Source organism: Abramis brama (genome assembly GCF_963993115.1).
Source record: "Abramis brama genome assembly, chromosome: 13".
Classification (NCBI taxonomy): domain Eukaryota; kingdom Metazoa; phylum Chordata; class Actinopteri; order Cypriniformes; family Leuciscidae; genus Abramis; species Abramis brama.
Genome location: NC_139975.1, coordinates 38,638,714 through 38,660,213, shown reverse-complemented (window position 1 = coordinate 38,660,213; position 21,500 = coordinate 38,638,714). Strand labels below are relative to the sequence as shown.

General features: G+C 37.6%; 1 protein-coding gene across 2 annotated transcripts; it reads right to left on the bottom strand.

The window, feature by feature from the left end:
- Positions 1–9,055: 9,055 nt before the first annotated feature.
- On the bottom strand, positions 9,056–21,012 carry gpr174 (G protein-coupled receptor 174). Of its 2 annotated transcripts, XM_084132661.1 has the most exons (3): positions 20,749–21,010; positions 14,735–14,793; positions 9,056–10,808 (listed from the first exon to the last, which is right to left on the bottom strand). In XM_084132661.1, exon 3 carries the CDS (start codon positions 10,581–10,583, stop codon positions 9,588–9,590), a length of 996 nt encoding a protein of 331 aa, XP_083988787.1. In that variant the 5' UTR covers positions 10,584–10,808; positions 14,735–14,793; positions 20,749–21,010; the 3' UTR covers positions 9,056–9,587. The 2 variants fall into 2 exon arrangements, with proteins under 2 accessions (XP_083988787.1, XP_083988786.1); XM_084132660.1 differs by lacking the exon at positions 14,735–14,793 and having other exon boundaries at positions 20,749–21,012.
- Between the last annotated feature and the right edge of the window lie 488 nt (positions 21,013–21,500).

Here is a 21,500-nt window from a genome sequence, read left to right as displayed (position 1 = left end):
AAAATTGGCCAATCACAGCACATAACATACAAATTCTGTTAGCATTCAAATACAGTTGTCATCATTAACTAAGCATTATTTATCAATGACTTCATCATGTGTGTGGCCCCTCAACTAAAGTGGTGACTTGGTGCTTTGAAACACTGATGAACAATGTGGCATAACTGTGAAATGACATGAATATGAACATTAAAGTTCAAGCCTTTGCAAACAATGTACTGTGGACACAAATGGACTTTGATCTTAACTTTACTGCTTTATTCTTAAAAGGTATAAACCAGTTAAAAACCATAAAGCTGTTTTAAAAAGAATGTTTCACAAACAGCTTGATCGTAAAGAGTCACCTTTTAATGTATGCTACTGATGTGACTCCTCCATATCATGAAATTGTAAAACAGCTTTATGGTTTTGTAAAGAGTTTTCAGATATACAGGCACTTAAAATAAAGTTCATGGTGTATGTACTGAATTCCTTCTCAGCTCTTTCCAGCTGTTGATTTAACTGGTTTATACCGTTTGGTTTCAGAATAAAGCAGTAACATAACATTATTACGATTTACAGCTAAAAAATGTACGTTAAACTATTTACGAATATTTCACATTTTATAGATTATAAATGTAAGATCCCTTAGCTGCTAACCCTAAGTACTCCCACACTTAAACATACCCATTTTATAGACAATATTAAAAGGATAAAACGTAATGGACAGATATGTGTAGGGAAATGGCAGCTTTATTAACAATATAGCATTAAAAGATAGTTTGAGCCACTAATCCTACCCCTACCCCTAACCATTTCTTAAAACTACGTAGGCAATTATAAATTAAAACAACAGACAGACAATCACAATCATTTATTTATTGAGAAAATGTCAAAACCGGTACCAAAAGTCGTTCACATGACGATGTGTCCTCTCTGGCAGTAACGTTATATAATAGTTCTGTATGAGGTAACGTTACAGAGCAGAATTTAAGTTATTAATCCATGAAAATGTTGATTCGGTTTCGGTTCGCTGTTCGCTTCGCTCTGTGAAGGCGCGCGCGCTTCTCCATTTCAAATGTAGTACACAACTTAAACACGGCATGTCGCAATCTGTGACGAAGCATGCGAGAGCCAATGAGCGTTTGATATCACTGCCGTAAAACATGTCGTAACGCTTCGAGCGCAATTTTTGAATTTGAATTCACCACGAGCGCGGGATTTGACGTTGACGGTCTCCGCTGAGAATGAGAAATGGAGATGAAGATCACTGGATAAAGGGCTGCATTTGGATCTTGCAAACAACGTATGGATTCTAAAGATTTGGATGACATTAAGCTAATAAAATTTATTTCTTTTGTAAATTTATGTTGTGTTTTAGTCTATTATGAGTCTAGGAGAAAACGCCTTTTGTGTCTCACGGTAAATAAACCAAATATTACAAAATGGTTAAACGATTAAAGGAGGTATTTTTATTATATCATATATGTATTATGTGTATTCTTGTTTAACACCATGTAGGCTAATCCTCCGAAACGAGTTTGCAGCAGAAGGCACTAACAGAACGAAATGTTATTATTTATGAGTAGCCTAACGTTATTATAACGTTAAACTGTATTAATAAATGCGACTGAAAATGTAATTGATAAGACAATTGAATGCAATAGAGTCAAAACATTAATGCCACGATTTTAATATGCATAAGTTAAATAGGAATACGCCCAAATTTGTACGTCGTTGTTTAAGTTGTTTATACGTAAATAAATTAGCCTACGTTTTTGTGCTGTCAATACGTAAATGTTATATGTTTTAGTGCTGTAAATACGTCAGTATTATACGTTTCTGTGTATAAAACGTAAATAAATGTACGTATGGTAGAACTACACTTTAAAAAATACACACGTATTCTCATGAGATCACGTTGCAAGTTAAGATCAAAGTCCATTTGTGTCCACACAGTACATTGGCTTGAACTTTAATGTTCATATTCATGTCATTTCACAGTTATGCCACATTGTTCATCAGTGTTTCAAAGCACCAAGTCACCACTTTAGTTGAGGGGCCACACACATGATGAAGTCATTGATAAATAATGCTTAGTTAATGATGACTACTGTATTTGAACGCCAACAGAATTCGTATGTTATGTGCTGTGATTGGCCAATTTTGGGCTCTGTCCATTTACCTGCAGGCTATGAAGAAGACATGAACATGCTTGGAAACTCAGATCATAATTCAGAAAAAAAGTTCTCACATTAATTGATATACTGTTCTAGCCTGTTTGCATGCATTAGATAATGTGTATTTTTGTACATTCCTTTAATAATTCGAAGAGTAGTCTTGCATGCATGAATTAATACTTTTTTATGCATGAATTCATGATGATTCATGTACCATAACCATAGCTGTATCCACAATGGGTGGTAAAGACCAATTTTTTTGTGTGAACAAAGAAAACATCATGATCATGCGTAATAAATCATAATTCATGATGATGTACTCATCTTAGTTAATGTTTTAATTAAGGTGTTGTTCATCCATGAAGTCATGAATGAAAAACGTTGAACTTGTGTTAGTTCCTGATGATTCATGAGATATTAATGCATGAATTTATACATGAATTAATGATAATTCATGTACCCTTACCGTAAAGTGTTACCCAAGTCTCAAGTCTTAACCTTCGAGTCTCAAGCAAGTCCAAGTCAATTTTGTGAGAAGCAAGTCAAGTCAAGTCAAGTCGTAGCTTGGGTCACAAGTCACTGGCAAGTCATACAAACGTTTGATGATTTCACTGAATTTATATATTAAAATAAGTTAAAACTACAGAAGTTGTGGACTATGGTTTTATTTGCAACATTTTTTTTTAAAATATGCATTTCCACATACAGCTGAGTGGTTACTACAATAAAAATCTAAAAAAATAAATACAATTTCAAACTACATAGCCTAAAATGTAAATGTAACTGAAATTAGGCCAACATTAAAGCGTGAAAAAATAAATATGCCTCAAACATTGCAGAAGACCATTAAAAGGTATTAAACAATTCACAATTCAAGTATAATGGTTCCTATGATGCCACCAAATGGCATTCTTCAAACTGGCATCCCCTTTATATAAGTTATATATTTTTAATTATGAAGTTAAAACCGCCAATAGGTGGCGCCAAATCACCGTCCTAATCAAGGGGGCAGGGATTTGTATTATTTTGAAGGTACCCCCGGACGCCGCCATTGGCTAACGGAACCCCACCTGCAGTTAGCATCCCATTGACTCCCATTCATTTTGGCGTCACTTTGACAGCGAATAACTTCACATCTGAGGCGTTTAAAGACTCCATTTGTCCATTATTTATTTCTAAAGAAACACGACAATGTATAAAATGCTCCATTACCTTGTAGCTTATGTTATGGCCCTGTAGAAGCAGTTTTTGTAAAAGTAGGCTAATAATTGTGTCATATCCACGCGACTCTCTGTCGCACAGTAAGAAATTACCGTATGGACAGGAGGAGAAGCTCGCGGGCAATCGGGAGGACCTGGAGGCAAAATGACAAAGTAATTAATCAGAACACCTACTAAAAGTTTTTCCTGCTCCTCACTCATGGACAGCTCCTACTCACGCTCTCCGTCTCTGCAAGTTTCGGAAGGGAATGATTCAGATTTCCTTTGGCACAGCTACTAGAAGACAGACGGGTTGCTCACGTCACATCTACGTCGTCAAGCTCAGTTTGAGTCTGCGCAGTACGCTGGACCCCCAGGAAGTAAGAGTTTCTAATGGGCTTCACTTTGTCTCCGTTGAATCCAATGGGGTCGCTGTGTCCATTTCTTTTACTGTCTATGGTCCTAATGTACGAGTCATAGAAGCATTCATTCAACTGATTTGTTCAAAACGGCAGATTCGTTCTGGAACTAAGCAACTATGGTCACTGAATCACAAATACGCATAACTCTTTCTGTGGCTTGTTTGGAACTATTGTCATTGGAGAAATAGAGCAAAAACAGAGAATATTTGGAATATTTTGTCTAAAATGTCACATCACAATATTCACTCTTTGTTTACTGAACTGTTTATAAAATCATTATCACATTTGCAATCGTGCCAATATTCTGGAAATATTTTTTTAATATCATATGTTATAATTATAAAAATAACTCATACTAGGGCAATTTCTCCACCACATTTTGAATTTTGGGTGCATATTAATTCTGCTGGCATTTTGCCCCCAACCCCCTGATAACATCTAACCCTGCTTTAAGAGAAACATAAAACACGACAAAACATTAACAGTTTTCTATGTTGTTTTTTGTCATTGGAAAGAACGACATATTTGGCTTTAAAGCATGATTTGAAAGAAATGTGGCAAATGTTATACAAAACATATGCCATCATTAATTATCATTTGAATATTGACAACATTAAGCTATATTTGAAAACATAATTGTATATAAAGAGGCATGCTGTTTTGACCAATATTCTCTCTAGATTTAAAGATAGTCAAATTAACTATAGCAAACAGGTTAAACAAGCCATAGCTTACTTTTAGACGTGGTGAATGAAGTTCGACTGTTGGAGGTTGTGATGGTCGTCCGATATCCCTTGCCAGTTATTATGCGTACAGCAAATCTTCTTGTATGAATATGGTCAATTTCTAGTGTTTATATCCAAAAAGAAACGATGCTGGGAGATGTTTTTGTATTTAGCGCGCGCTCACCGCGATTCTGGGCTTGTGCAGCGTCACGCAATCGCGCAGAATCTGATGACTGGCGTCAATGGTTCCGTTGCTTTCATTTTGTTCATCAATTGATGTTGCGATGATTTATATAAAAATGTATATCAAGTCATTCTCGAGTCATACAGTTCAAGTCAAGTCAAGTCTCGAGTCACTGGATCTCAAGTCAAAGTCAAGTCGAGTCATTTTCTTAATTTAGTCAAGCAAGTCTCAAGTCCTTAAATTTGCGACTCGAGTCCCCCATCTCTGGTAATAGCTACAGTTAACGTAGGCTACGTAGCTATTACAGATTTTAGGGTAAGATCCCAGTAATTCCATGGAAATAAACAAGGCTTCATTTTACAGTACAGTTGCACTTTACTTACTGAGTAAATTGTCATGTTTTCCTTGGTAACGTTGCAGGACATACAAGGTAAAAAATTGTGACTATATGGAAAAGGGAATGATCAGGTTATATGGTACAATTCCGGTAATACCATGGAAATAAACAAGGCTTCATTTTACAGTACAGTTGCACTTTACTTACCGAGTAAATTGTAAAAACATCTGCAAGAACATTCCCAGTATTTAAGATGTGCCATGACATTAGGGAAAACTGTTCCTGCGGGGTAGTTACCAGGTAAGTGTAAGGTAAATTATTTGATGAACCCTCTATAAATGGGTGTAGCAATGAACACCAACTATGTAAGACAAGGTAATTTATTGGAATCTACCGTCTTAATTTCAAGATAGTAATAAATAAACATGGACTGTTACCAACATAACCCTAGGATAACTACACACCTAACTTGAATTGATGGGTAATACTGGAGGTGTTTCTAAAAATTGGCTGCCTACATTCTGAGGAAGTACACAATTAAATCTGAGTTATTACCAACCTAAACAGGTAACAAGTACACAGTACTTTGTTGAGTTGATATTTAACAGTGGTGTTTTTTTCCCTGGTAGTTTCTCTGTAATTGCATACTAATCACCTTAAGTAATTACACACTAAAATACTATAATTTACCATATGCTTACCAGGTAAATACTTAGTAATTAGTTTGTAGTTTCTCTGTATTTACATACTTGTTACCTGTGGTAATTACCAATAACCAACTATAACTTACCATATATTTACCCGGTAAATACCTAGTAATTAGTTTGTAGTTTCTCTGCATTTACATTCTTATTACCTGTGGTAATTACCAATAATGAACTATAACTTACCATATATTTACCAGGTAAATACCTAGTAATTAGGGGACTGTAAAAGGAAAGGTTACCGAGCAACTCGTTTTGGTGCGGTCTCTTTAAATACAATTGAGACACTTCATACTCCGCCCCCTCTCCATGTTGCAGCGGTTCAACTCCACCCCGTTCGGCCATTTTTGTAGTTTGATAGCAGAGATACGATTATCTAGCGGCACAGAAACTTTTTATTCACACATTATTAACAAAATGTCAACAACGGAAGACTTGTCCAGCCAGCCTTACATGTTCGAGCCAGAGTCGCAGCCGGAGCGAGATGAAAATGAAGACGACGAACCTGTAGAACAACGTCTTCATATGGATGTATCGCAATGGTGTGTTACTGTATTTACACATGAAACTTTGGTCTTCCGACCTTTTACCACCGTGTCGATTTATTTTGATTAATATGTGCGAGGGAGAGAGAGCAAGACAGCGTCTAGTTTGGAGACGGTGAAGTCTTGTTTACACTTTCGCCTGGCTCTGAAGAGAGAGAGTGAGCGCGCGACCGGGTCTCTCTCTCTGCTCGTTCTTTCAGTTAAACATGCGTCCTGTCACAAGCGCAGCAGTTCATCTACATTAAACGGTGTAATGAAGCGTGTGGGTTACTACATCCAACAACCGAACATTTTAACTTACCCTCTCGTAACTTCTGCATCCTTTAGCTTGGACTACAAAATTGCAGCGAGAAATAAAAATGGCGGATTGCTGGAAGTGTTGGGCCGGAAGTCAATGTCCTTATTTGGCAGTTCCGCTGCAAATACTGTGACGTAATAGTTCAAAAAACGTTATAGATAACAGAAAAATCGGAACAGGTTGAAAAATATGACCAAAACAGAATATAAAGATATCAACGAAGCACCTGAAGAGAATAATTTCATATTTTCTGTACTTCTAAACACTCCAAATATACAACAAAATGCATTTAAGGGCTAAAAAAAGTGCATTTGGCATGATATGTCCCCTTTAATATGCAAAACATTTGTATTACCACAAAGTAATCATCTTTACTGTTTCAAAGGAATTCAAAATAATTGTGTCAAAATGTCCAAGTCCAAATGCACCAAGTGAAGACACCGTTTATCAAAACCATCAGCATATTCTGAATGTCTCTGAGCACAGAAAATACATGATGTTTTATTAATATTACATACTGTAGGCTACTTGAATTTTAGTGCAAGTTCTTTAACAACAAAAACTATTGAACTTGCTAACATTAGAAAGAAACAGAAAAACATTAAAGCACATAGATCACTTTTGCAAACAATGTTTGAGTTTATATTCTGACCTAAATCAAAGTATTTTACATTTTTGAACAAAACCATAAATTGGCTTTAAAACAAGCCAGCATAAATTCAATCTAGTTCATTCACATTAGATTCTAACCGAACTCTGCTATTAGTTTCTGTGATCCCGATTTTCTTATTGATTTCATTGTATTTTTCATTGGATGGCAAAAAGGCCTTTATCCATGATGAAAGTGGAGCGGACGGTCAAACAACACAGAATCCGTGAATCCAGAATCCAGACATATCTTATCCAGACGGGATTAGAGTTTTCAGAGAAAAGAGTCCGCTTGGGTTACAGAGGTTGTGCTGTGTGTTTCTGACTCCCAAAGAACCAGATCATATCATATCATAAGAGTCATTTGATAAAGCTGACTACACTGAGCATGCGCATGCAACACACATGGACAATTTATAGAGACACAGGTTCTAACGCAATGGCATAAGATCCAGCAAAGCCTGAAACTGTTCTGTGGTTGAGCACAGACGAGCACTGAACACTATTGACCAGAACATGTCACAGCTGTCTTATAAAGACCTCAGGAACTGTGGACACTTGTGGAGAAGTGAAACATGATGATGAGATGATCAGTGTAACTCCACAACAACTACAGAAATGTGTCCACTAACATTCAGAAGCTCTTCCTGAGTCTCTCCGTAAGGCTGCACTCGCTGCTGGTGATTCTGGGATTCTGGATGAGTGAGATTGGCCTGTTCTGTTATTGCCGGAGTTTCTGAAGCGCTTGTAAAAGCTCCGCCCTCTTCTGGACGGAGGCGGAGCAGCGGCTCATTTGCATGTAAAGGGACACACACAAAACCGACACTTGTCACATGTTGCCAGTACCAGGGCCATTAGAGGCCCTTCTTCTACTCAGCCCCCCAAAATAGTTAGATTAGCTCGTAATCTGTACAGGAATCCGTGATCACCTCGTCCTCTTTACACCTCATATGAAAACAGCAGCAGGTTTTGGCTTATCCCCGTCCTTTACGTCATCAGAGGGCAAGGTGTGTGTTTATCGATAGATTGTTATGAGATCAGCATCTGTAGTTCTTTTATTATAATTGCAATTTACATAATGTAATACAAGACAGTTTCCCATCCACTGTAAAGGTTTTGCTGCGTTCACCCCTCATCACACTACTGTTTTCCTCAAGTGAAGACACACTTTAGAAAATGTTATTTTCATTTGAAAGTGTAAAGTAAGTGGCCTAACATGGTTGCCTTAATTCATTTAAACTAAAATATTTAGTTGATACAAAGAAAGAGATTAGTTTAAACTCCAAATATTGTAATCTGAACCATTTTTTTTTAACATAGGCTGACAAAAAAGGGAAAAGTTGAGATAAATCATGAAAACATTTTTTTTTTTTTTTACAGTGTCGTGACAGGCAGAACTGATTTAAACTGCTGATCAGAGACAGAGAAACATCATGTAGTTTTTCGTTCTAATAAATAATGACCCAGCAGTTGATTGTTAAGTTTAAAGTCAGTTTTGTTGGTTTTTGATGTCACTTTGAAGTGGCAAATTGATAGATTCATGTTCTTGGATGAATGGTTTGATATAGGGCAGATTAAACAAATTGCCAATCTAGACAATTACAATAATATAATGTTTGTCTATATTCTAAATTAATATGAATCAACATGATCTTGTTAGTTAAAATGATTTGAAATTAAATCAATATTCAGGGATTGACTTGATAGGTAGTGTAGAACCTATTGTATGTATTGTTTATGCCTACCCTCGTAGGTAGGCATAAACAACGACAGATTTTTTATCATCGACTTGATTGTTTATGTACTGCAGTTTTTTAACTAGACTCTCAGTAAAAATATTTGAAAGTTATACTTTTATTCAGCAAGAATGCATTAAAGGGATCAAATGTAATAGTAAAGCCTAACCCTAACTTTTACAATGTTACACACACACACACAAAATGCATTTCAAATAAATTATGTTCTTTTAAACGTTCTATTTATCAAAGAATCCTAAAATGTTTTTATCAGTTTCTACAAAAAATGATGAACTCTGATCATAAGAAATGTTACACCAAATCAGCTTGTCATCATAAGAATATAATACATTTTAAAATATATTAAAATAATATATTTTATAATATGTCAAATGTTACAGTTGTATTGCATTTTTTCCCCATTCCCTGAACTTCAAGAGCAGAACAAGAATTATTTCTGAAATGTTAATGGCTCATGTCAATAAAAATCACAGCTGAGTTTCATAAATATTCTGCAGTTCGAAAATTCACATTTTTCAACAAGGATGTTTGGAGTTCATCAGTTGTACAAACAGAAAGTGTTTTTCTTTATGTAAGAGCGATGTCCCTGTGCCGTCTCTGGTGGAGACCTCAGACATCACGATTTGTGGAGCAAGACCCTCTGATGTTTAACTGCAAGCTGTCTTGTATCTCTGGCCTGGACAGACGGCGCTTGAACTCATCGGTGGTGAAGTAGTACATCACTGGGTCCAGACAGCAGTTCAGACTCGCTAAACACAAGGTGACCGGATGAACATGGAGGACTGCCACCTTAAAATCATCACTAACGCTACCGTTGGATTTGGTCAAAAAGTCCAAAGGGAAAGTTATGTGATAGGGCACAAAACAGACCAGGAACACACCAGCACAACTCAACACCATCTTGAAGGCCTTGTGCTTTTCCCCAGTGTCCTGCAGGACGCAGGTTTTCTCTCGCAGACTCGCAGCGGTCAGCCACGTGCAGATGATCACTATAGCCAGCGGGAGAAGAAAACCCATGAGTTCTGCGAAGGTCAAAAGGGAAACTCCTAGTTCTTTGCTGAGTTGCACCATCGGTAGCTCAGAGAAGCAGCAATATACATTCTCATGGTTTCTTCGTAGAAGAGGGAACGGCAGACACCCTAAACACACCATGAGCCAGCCGACTAAACACCAGCTGCGGTCCCGGCGTCTCTTCGTGCCGTCGTATCGCAGCGGCTGGATGATGAGGCGACAGCGTCTCAAACTGATGCAGGCCAGGAAGTAGATGCTGGCATACATGTTGACGTACTTCACATAGAAGCAGACCATGCAAGCAAAATGACCAAAAGGCCATGAATTGTTCAAATAGTAGTAAACGCGCAGAGGTAGAGATAACACCTGCAGCAGATCAGCGACAGCCAGATTGATCATGAATATCACAGCCTTCTTTGTCTCCTTTATGTAGGCATAAAACACCCAGAGTGCTAGAACATTGCCAATCAGTCCAGGAACAAGAATCACTGTGTAGAAGACTGCATAAATGTGATGCTGATAATCTCTGATAGTTTGTGATGTATCGTTTGCAGTTTGGTTCACGGTAGTGCAAGTGAATGTGTCGACACTCATCTTTTCCTCTCATTTATCTGCAATCTTTTATCGAGTTCAGCTTGGCATGGCACTGCAGTTTTGGGAAGGCACACGTTGTTAGACAACTCTCAGCATCCAATAGTCCGAAACAGCATCCAGTAAACTCTCAAATACCTTATCAAAAGGAGCTTATTTAATACATCCCAGAAATAGTCTTCTGACATGGTTACTTCCACATGCAACACACTCGAGAGTTGTCCAGTTCTGAAAGACAGCAGACGGCTCAAGTTAGATACAATAATCATTCCTATAGTCTAACATTAAAAGGAAAACTGTGGGATGAAGTTAGTCTCAAAATTATTAACAAATACATGCACACAGTTATCCATGAACTTCACTAATGTTGCAAAGGTATCCTACTGTCCACAACCAAATTCTGCTCAAAATTCGGAAATTCTTCTGTCTAAAAAAATTCAGAATTAAATCAATGTGAAGAGATTCGTACAAATGGAGACATACAAAACGTTTTCTTTAGTGTTAATGTTTTATAATTTGTGCATGCAATAAGACGTGCATTTATGCATCAGGTAATATGTGTGTTCATTGACGGCTTTTCTGAGTCCATACTATTTGATTCATTTGGAATTTTAAACTTTCATTCCATGGCTTTCAGTTTGATTATAATTACTGGTGTGTGGCACAATTCTTTTCAATTTAAGTACATTGTCCTGCATGGCTTTTTTTTGGTTTACATCAAGGTTCACCAATCTCAGTCCTGGAGGGCCGCTGTCCTGCAGAGTTTAGCTCCAACCCCAATTAAACACACCTGAACCAGATAATCAAGGTCTCACTAGGCATACTAGAAACTTTCAAACAGGTGTGTTGGAGCTGGTTTGAGCTAAACTCTGCAGGACAGCGGCCCTCCAGGACCAAGATTGGTGAACCCTGGTTTACATGTTTTCAGCTAGCTTCACCACAGAGCTTTTAATGTTCCTTTATCATATAAAGCAGCAGTCAGGAATCTACGACTTTCGAGTCACACCTGTTTGACAAAAATCATCCTCTTCAATCATCAATCTCTCCTCTTCAAGGAGCTTTAAAAGAATTAGTCAAGTAGAATCTTGTGTAATTTTAAAAGAACATTATTTTATTTCATTCTAACCAGTAACCTCAGGAACTCCAAACTCCAAACAAAATGAAAAAACATTTGTTTTTGATGGATCCCTTTTGAGGTGAAGTTAACTCTAGGGCAGTTACCTCCCATTCACAAACTACAATCAAGAAAGTTAACTTGTAATCATCGACTTGACATGAGCGATAGAAAACGCCTCGATTGCGACTGTAACCTCGGTTCCCTGAAGAGGGAACGAGACACTGAGTCGATTGAGTGGAGCCCAAGTCTAGGCTGTAAAACCTCACGGATGTGTGCGGTGAGGACCAGCCCGTCGTATCACAAACTTCTTGAAGTGAAACTCCTGACACTAAGGCCTTAGAGGCAGCCATACTCCTAGTCGAATGGGCCCGTACTGCCAAAGGCGTAGGCAGTCCGGCCGATTCGTAGGCAAGAGAGATAGCCTCGAATATCCATTTGCTCATTCTCTGCTTAGATGCTGAGGACCCTTTATTGGAAGATCCAAAACACACAAACAGTTGCTCTGGTCTTTGCCACTGGGCAGCTCTGTGGACGTGGGTATCCTAACTGGACAAAGCAGATTATTTCTCTCCTGGTTGGCATCCCGGAATGGAGGAGGACAGAAGGCCTGCAGTACAACAGATCTGGCCACATTAGTGGAAACTTTAGGAATGTACCCCGGTCTAGGGTGAAGGAATGCCTTTACCATGCCCAGTGCAAAATCCAAGCACTAAGGGGAAACCGACAAAGCTTGTCATCTTGTCAAAAGGATCTCCTATCCTTTTAAGAGAAGTAATAGCTAGGAGGAACAATGTCTTGAGAGTCAGAAACTTGACTGGAACCTCCTCAACAGGCTCAAAGGGATCCAGGGATAGGCCTTGGAGCACCACACCCAGATCCCATGCCGGTACCCTAGTGCGTACTGCAGGCCTCAGCCTCAAAGTGCCACAGAGGAAACATTATTAAGGGCTCTCTCCTTAAAGACATTCCACCCAAAGGAACGTGGTAAGCAGCTATGGCCGCCATGTAGACCTTTAAAGTGGACGGTGTTAACCCTGCAGCAAATCGCTCTTGCAGGACTGTCACTGCCAACAGGGCAGTTAACTGGGTCCAGCTGACGACCACTGCACCGAGAAGTGAACACTCTCCACTTTAAGGCATACAGTTTCCTCATGGAGGAAGCTCTGGAGTGAAGAATGGTCTCCACAGCCTCAGTTGAGAGACCAGCATCTATGAGTTGAGCTCCCTCAGAGGCCAAGCCCACAGCTTCCACAGTTCTGCCTGGGACAGAGGGTCCCTCCTGACCATCTGACTATGATTGTAAATTGGTGTCATTTGTGTTTTAACAATGTTTAGCTCACGAGTTATTGATCTGGGAAGTTTGAATCTGTGAATATATATTGCCAACTTTACTGAACTCCTTGAGTTAAGCACTGACTGCATTTCTTTATATGAAACACTCCATTAACATACAGAGCTGTCTGAAACACTGCCAGCGGGACATTAAACAGGACGTGTCTGTCCGAGCTCACAACAGGTTTTGTGAGAGAACACAAAATATTCTGAGTGTCTAATGGCCACAATTAATAAGGTTAAAGGCGAATTCAGTAAAAATGTTACATTCTCTAGAAAGAAACAGAACTGACCTTGGTTAAATAAACAGCAATGGAAGTTAATGAAACCGAGGGACCATGCCTTGAAAATAGCGCTCAAATCCGGGTTAGCATATGACAGAAGGACATTTCAGTGTTTACATAATAAAGTTGTAAAGGAATTGAGAAAAGCAAAGTCTAATTTCTTCATCAACCTTATAAACGAGGGGGAATAGTAGACCAGTCTGGGAGAATATCAATAGAGTACGAAAGAAAGAAAAATAGTAACAAAGGAGATAAAGATATTGAATTACAAGTTCAGGGACATTTAATTCAAGATAACCATTAAATTGCTAGTGTATTTATTTATTTAATTTATATATAGATACAGTTCAAGATTTAGCACAAGGGTTTAGAGCAAGAAATAATAACACTGTATCATTAAATTACAAGTCTGCTCTTAATATTTCCGAAGTATCCGAGTAATATAATCAAATATTTGGGTCAGGTTAAGAGTTCTAGAGCTAAAGATGTTTCTGTGATTCTGTATTTGTTAAAAAGTACACAAATGTTCTTAGCACACCAATTACTCATCTGGCTAATTTGTCAATAAACCAGTGTTATTTCCCAAGTGCCTGGAAGTCTGCAGTAATAGCACCTATATTTAAGGCTGGTGATTCTACTAATGTAACCAATTATAGACTTATCAGTATTCTTCCAGTGGTTTCCAGGGTAATTGAAAAAGTAATTTGTAATCAGTTATTTTCCACTACATCTATGTGTCACGATTTCAGCCTGTGTTCCTGTCTTATGTGAGAACTTGTGTTATTTCCTGTCTTGTGGCAAGTTTTGTAGTTGTTCATGTTGATTAGTCTCCAGGTGTGTCTTGTTAGTTCCCTTGGTTACCATCTTGTGTTCCTATGACAATCAACCACAGCCCCTTGTAACCTTGTTAGCCTGTGTATAAATTGCCCCTGTGTTTCTCTTGTGGTTTGTGGTCGTTGTTTGCTGTATCATTTTCCTGTCCTGAGTTTCTTTGTTTGCCCTGGATTACCTGTTCATATTGTTATTAAAGTAGTGCTTGCATGTGGATTCTCTCTCCACTTCGTCCCTGCCTCTCCGTTACACTATGCAGTTTGGATTTAGGGTACATTATACTACAGAGACAGCAAACTGTTACTTTGTTGAACAAATTAAATCCAATCTTGATAGAGGAGGTGTTGTTGGTGATGTCTTGCTTGATTTTAAGAAAGTACTGTCAGCCATAATGTACTTTTATATAAATTCTCTCAAAGTAAACATTTTTCTATTAATACAGTAACATGGATGGAATCATTTCTAAATCTAAGGGAACAAAGCACAATAATTAATGATTTATGCTCATCATTTCTTGATTGCTCTATTGGAGTCCCACAGGTATTGATTCTTGGAACAATTTTTATTTAGTTTATATATTAAAGATCTACCTATGGTATGTCCAGACTCCAGAGGTCCAGTTTCAGATGTTCGCAGATGATACGGTTATCTATGGAAAAACAAAAGAACAAGCTGCTATCAAACTTACTGCTTAGACTGGTTAACTCACTCTTGTCTGGTTAACGCACTCTTGTCTTACTCTTAATATTAATAAAACTGTGGGAATGTATTTTTCTATTAAAAGAACTGATGAGACATTATCAACCAGACATTTTTATTTAAAGGAGAAGCAATAAATATTGTTGAGCATTTTAAATACTTGGGTTTGATTATATATCCAAACTTAAATTTTAAGAAACACAAAAAAAGGTTTCTAGAGGTGTAAGGCATCATGTTTTTATTAGGCATCAGTTTGGCAGCAATTAAACTCTTTATGCACACATTGATTCTTTCACATTTATCCTATTGTGCTACAAGCTGGACTCAAGCAAGTGTAACAACATTAAAACCATCATATAATCTTTATAAACAAGCTGTACAAATTCTAGATAAAAAAAACAAGGATCTTTCATCATTGCATTATTACAATTATTATCAAAAATATAAATTGTTGACAGTTTTTTTTTGTTTTTTTTTTTGCATATATGTGTTTGATGTTTAAATGAATCCATGATCTTGTGCCACCACCTCTTAAACAATGTGTGACTTTCTGTGAGGACAGTTCTTGGGAAACCAGGGCATCTGTTAGAGGCGACTGTTCATTTGAGAAAACTTGTCTTTGGACAATCAGCTTTCCCATTTATAGCAGCAGAAAGATGGAATTCAGTGCCTGCTCATATTAGAAAGTGTACAGCATTTAGTATTTTTAAAACTGCACTTAAATTATGGCTTAAGAAAAATCAATCACGTGATCATTAATTTGTGTGATTTGATATTGTGATATTCACGAGTTCACACTTACATACAATTAGAGGGGGTAAAGTTTAATGTGTATCTGGCATGCTGTCCGGGGGGAGGGGTCCGAGCTCGGAGTCGGCCCGAACCCAGAGTACTCCCCCCGTATATAAGTGGTTAGGATTAGAGGTTTGGAGAAGGAGTGGTGGGGGGGATGCTGTTAAACCAGGGTTCACCAATCTCGGTCCTGGAGGGCGGTCACCGTGATTTTGCCAAGTAAGACATGTTCCTAGATCAACATATTTTGTTGATCCTGGATTAACATTCCTGCCCCAAAATTTTGTCCTAACCCTATCCCTACCCCTAAACCTAACCCTACCCAAACTTTTCCCTAAAATCAGAGGGAAATGACAGGTGAATAACACTGATGTTGAAGCACCTCACCCTGGTTTTAAGCCTAAAATTGACATAAACTGTAAACTTGTTCCTCAAATCTGATTGGTTGATTGGAAAGTTGTTCCAGGATCAACAAAGATGTTGATCCAGGAACATGTGGTACTTGGTGAAATCACGTTCACCCCTGGAGGGCCGCTGTCCTGCAGAGTTTAGCTCCAACCCCAATTAAACACACCTGAACCAGCTAATCAAGGTCTCACTAGGCATACTAGAAACTTTCAAACAGGTGTGTTGGAGCTGGTTGGAGCTAAACTCTGCAGGACAGCGGCCCTCCAGGACCGAGATTGGTGAACCCTGTGCTAAACTGTCAATGGATTGAGGTGAGACTGCTGAATGTATATATAGATGAGTCAGACAAAGATGGAGAGTCTCAAGAATAAGTGACAACACGTAGAATGCCACAGGACGTCTCTGAATGGTTAGTTGATGAATTTATGTTGCCTATGTGGAGTTAACTATCTTCAATTAGCATATTCTGTCATGGTAATCTATAAATCGCTGTATAGGAACTGTTGTGAGATGCACACAGAGTGACTTTTTATTGCATGTGTAAAGACGGATGCTACAGTTTGAGCTGACTCACAAATGTGCTCGACTACAACAACTCTTCCTCTTCTCAACAGGGGTTTAAATGGAGTGCTGTAATTTTATGTAACATCATCCTGCCCAGTGAGCTATCTAGCTATGAGCTATCACAGCATATGTTGAGCATCGTCCCTGTTAAATAAATGATATAAACTAAAAATATATATATATAAATATTATTCTCCAATCCAAGTTTTTTTTCTACTACCATGTCCCTTCAGGGGCTCCATAAATCTAGATTAAACACTCTAAAAAATGCTGGGTTGTTTCAACCCACATTTTGGTAAAATATGGACAAACCTAACCACTGGGTTACATTTTTTAATTCAAATGTTAATCCAACGGTCTGGTTTGTCCATATTTGACCCAGCATTTTTTTATTTAGAGTAAAGACACATCTTCACACATTTTAAAAATAATAAATTATCATCATTTGTGTAAAATCCTGAGTTTCAGCTGAACCACTAATACTTACAGAAATATAAAGAAGCCAAATGAATGAAGTACTGATAAATGGCTCTGGGTTACTTAACGCTTTTGTCAAAGATTTGTTTGGCAAACGGTAACCCTCTGTTCTGTGTCTTATATTTTGATGCAGGTTTGATAAAATATGAATAAATATGAACTGAATGTCAGATAAGACAGATGTAGAGTTAAAGTACTTCTGTAATACGGCCACAGGACAAAAGGCAAACCACCAAAACAATGCACATCATTTATAAAATCTTTATGCCTCTATCTGTACAAAACGCTGCACGTGTGTAATCCTGAATTTTGCAGACACTATAGTGGAATCAAAGGAATTTAGAATTGCATGTGAAAATTAATTGTAAATTTTCTGATCAAAGTTATTTAAAGCTTTACTTAGTGAACTTTCAAATGTTAATCTTGTTCTTGTATATGTGTTTTGTGTTGACTTAAATTGGTTGTCAATAGTTGTTTTAAACGTACAGTATGGGATTTTTTCTCCACTAGGGGTCGCTAACCTATTTACAATAACAAAGGCGTAGTTTGATGACGCAACATTTGCTAAGAATTATGGATCTTGTCGTCAACGTCAAGCCGACCGATCTAATAATGTTTATGGATGACTGAATACATCAATGTTTTTATCATGACTGTGATATGAAGCAGTTCGGGATTGCTAAGAGACAGCTATCAGCTCCACACGCGACGCGAGTCCCGCGGATATAAAAGGAATATGGACATTTCATTCTACCGAACTACACGCAGAATCACTACTCACAGGTCAGTTTATTAGACAAATTAAACTTGTGAGGTAACGCAGCGCTGTTTCACTTGGTCTAACATTACACTATCACACTAAACTGCATTTGAATGTGTTGAAATGTAACTTATGTGTTAGTTTGTCTGTATGAGACTAACGTTAGCAGTAACGTTAAGCTAGATCAGCATTAGAATAACATACAGATCATATTCTGACATTTTATCATTGTTGAACTATATAACATTGATTAGTTTTATGTAAATGTGCTCACCTGTTTAATAAAGTACATGTAGGAGCGGTCGAAGTCTCGGACGTGGAGTTCTCGTTTATATACTGTCTATGGGAGCTCTAGGCATCTCGAAAACACCGCGCTGATATTGATCCTCGTTTTAGTTCTCCTTTTTTATCCAAAGTCTGCTTGCCATGGTCCATAATGTTTGAACGAAACAACAACAGCGTACAGATAGACATTGCGAACTACAGTGGTCCACGTCTGTCGTCTTGGTTACTATCAGAGGGCTCTGGTTCATAGCTCTGGTTACCATGGCAGCACGAGCGGAAACCAGGGACAACGCGGATATGACGGCATTGACTGCGACATAACGGAAATAAAGACACGGTCCGTGTCTTCGAATTAAAATATTAATTTCTCTGGATTTAGAAGTTAATTGGAACTGTCGGGATAATGTAAAAACACAACTTTATAAAATATATAACATAGATATAGTGATTTTTTATATTTTTAAAGCAAAAAAAATACATATTGTGCCTTTAAAATAGTTCTAACGTGTCAGCCTTTTCTACTGTAGTTTTGTGATTGCTTTTGGAATGTGAAAATCTTTGTGTTGGTTAAACTCTTTAAAGCTTTGTTTCATTCAAATGTTAATCTAAAATGTTATTTAGCATGTTAATGTGTTGTGACTTGAGAATTTACAGTTGTCAATAGGCATTGAGTAAACGTTGAAGATCGACCTGTCTTCAGCGTTGAAAAGTTGGACAAATTTGACATCTTTTCAATTTTCATCTTCAACCTTCAGTGGACCGTAATTAGACGTTGAAGATTTATGTCTATTCAACGTCTAATAGACGACTTTTTGCTAGCTGGGTGTTGGTCACATTAGCTTGTGTGTAGTGATGCAGATTGCTGAACGCTTCAGAGAGATGTGCAGATGAAGGACTGGGGCTTATTCATTCATAGCTGTATGTGTGTGGGTTTGAAATGGCAAAAATGAATCAAACCGGATGAAATTTAGAAAAGACGTTAAAGAACGCACACGTCACCTGATCCACTAATGGATACACATCTTACTTGTTGCTTACACAAATTATGATACACTAAAACTAAATAAATAATTTGTTTACAAACATGAATCCATTTGTACTAGTCATTGCACATTCATTGTGAATTATACAGATAAAAGTTGTGGATGGTTAGAGACATTTGCAACATTTTCAAATTCACGAACAACTGTGTGTCACGTACATGAACACATCATTTGCATTCCTCACCGCCTGGATCAAAGGGTTTATAGAGGTATGTGTGTTTTCAGTGTTGTTTTTCATATTTCAATATTAGGCAAATCTCTGCATCTGATCTCTGCACACTCGCACAACACCCCGAGGGCAAACGCTCCTTTTGTTTAGTTTTTTTGGTCAGAAATTATTCAGTATGATAACTAAGAAAGCCTATTTCCTCCGTGAGATCTGTGTGTGCTGGCTTGTGGGTGCTGTGTGAATGAGACCGTCATTTATCTCTCTATGGGACTTTCCACACTGGTACGTGTGCACTACACCACTCCACTAGATCACTAAGCATGCTTCACACAAACATCCCACTTCACTGCATATTCCATTAAACACACGATTCACCATTTTCTGCTATTGATTATGATAACACTTTACAATAAGGTTTGTTAGTTAACACTAGTTAACTATATCAGTTAGCATGAACTAATGAACTGCACTTATACAGCATTTATTAAGCTTTGTTAATGTTAATTTTAACATTTACTAATAATTAAAATATTGTTAACATTATTTAATGCACTGTGAACTAACATGAACAAACAATGAACAGCTGTATTTTTATCAACTAACATTAACAAAGATCAATAAATACTGTAACAAATGTATTGCACATGGTTAGTTCATGTTAGTTAATAAATTAACGTTAACTAATGAACCTTGTTGTACAGTATTGCCTTGATTATTGATGTTACTCTCTCAGATGGCATAACAATGTTAAAAACTGTTGAAATCCTACAAACACACACACCCAAACCAGCTGGATCTATTACATCTAAATGTGCTGATTAGTGTATGATGAATATGCTTAGACATTATGGAAAATTAAACCTAAGTTTTGGATATAGTTGGAATGGTACAAAATGGATTAAAATAGCTATTTCAACACACTGCTCACAACAATAGCTGTCCATGTGATAGGGCATAAAGGTTAACAGGGTAAAAGTTACACTGAGAAAGAGCAAATTCACAGTTGAACTGTTCCTGAAATATACATTTCCTGGACTCTGTTCATTGTAAAGTAATGGACAGAATAAATCTAGTATGTTTCAGGTGAACAATCGAGGCGGATTCCCAGAATATCATCAGATCTCATTTGAGATTTGAGTTCATTTCTGTATTAGCCATTATTGTGACAAATTTGGCTAAATCAACTGAAAAATATTATTTAAACTAATCTTTTTGTAGATGTATATTATCATTAGCAGTAGAGATCGTACGAATATTATTTAACGTCTTCAGATTTAACTTGGCTTCTAGAGTATTGTCCTGAAAGACAGCGAATGAGTGTGTGTGAAAGATGTAGGATGGAGATCAGTCTTGTGGAGGTAATAATGGCTGATGATGATCTACACCCAGTAAAGAAGAGTACCTTACCTTGTTAAGTGAACTTGAATGTTCTCCCTGAACGACGTGATCTCAACTCAAAGTAGACACCGTTTCAGCAGACCAACTCCCTGTTTCTCAATGTCTTCATCACTCCAGCTTCTCACCAATGACAATCTTCATCACTCCAGCTTCTCAGGAACGAAGAAACTTAACCTTTGAAACAGTTTCCCCCCTGTATTTAAATATTGTATTATCCCGACTGTTGTACTTTCTGTTTCTGTGTGGCTCGCGCTGACAGTTTTTTCTGTGTGTGTGTGTGAGAGTGTGTAGTTTCCTGTGGGGGAGTGAACAGCGTTTATACTCCTACTTCTGCTATTTCTCTCTCAGTCTTGCCTGGTCTGATGAAAAAACAGCATTCTCCTGAGATGTGTTGTTTTTGCTTTGCTTTACTGTTGTTTTAAGGCATTCATAAAAACACTACATTAGATTTAGACCTTATGTCAACAGACATATTGACTGAAAGATCACAGCATTGTACACTAGTGTTGTAGTACTTGAGACCGTTGTTAAGATCAGATTTTAAAAGTCTCAGGCTTGTCTCGGTCTCAGACTAAGAGGACTCTGGATTATATCTCAAGACCACAACTGTGAGGATATCACTAAATTGCTGGTGCATTGTCTGATTTATTTGTTAATATCATTTATTTGTTAACATGTGATTTGATGTAAAACTCACTGCTTAAAGGGGTCATATAATGGTACATGCACTTTTACAAGTTGATTGTAAATGTGTGTTGGCA

What these genes read in the sequence shown, in the direction of transcription:
- gpr174 (XM_084132660.1), bottom strand. Translation starts at nt 10,583, where the DNA reads ATGAGTGTCGACACATTCACTTGCACTACCGTGAACCAAACTGCAAAC.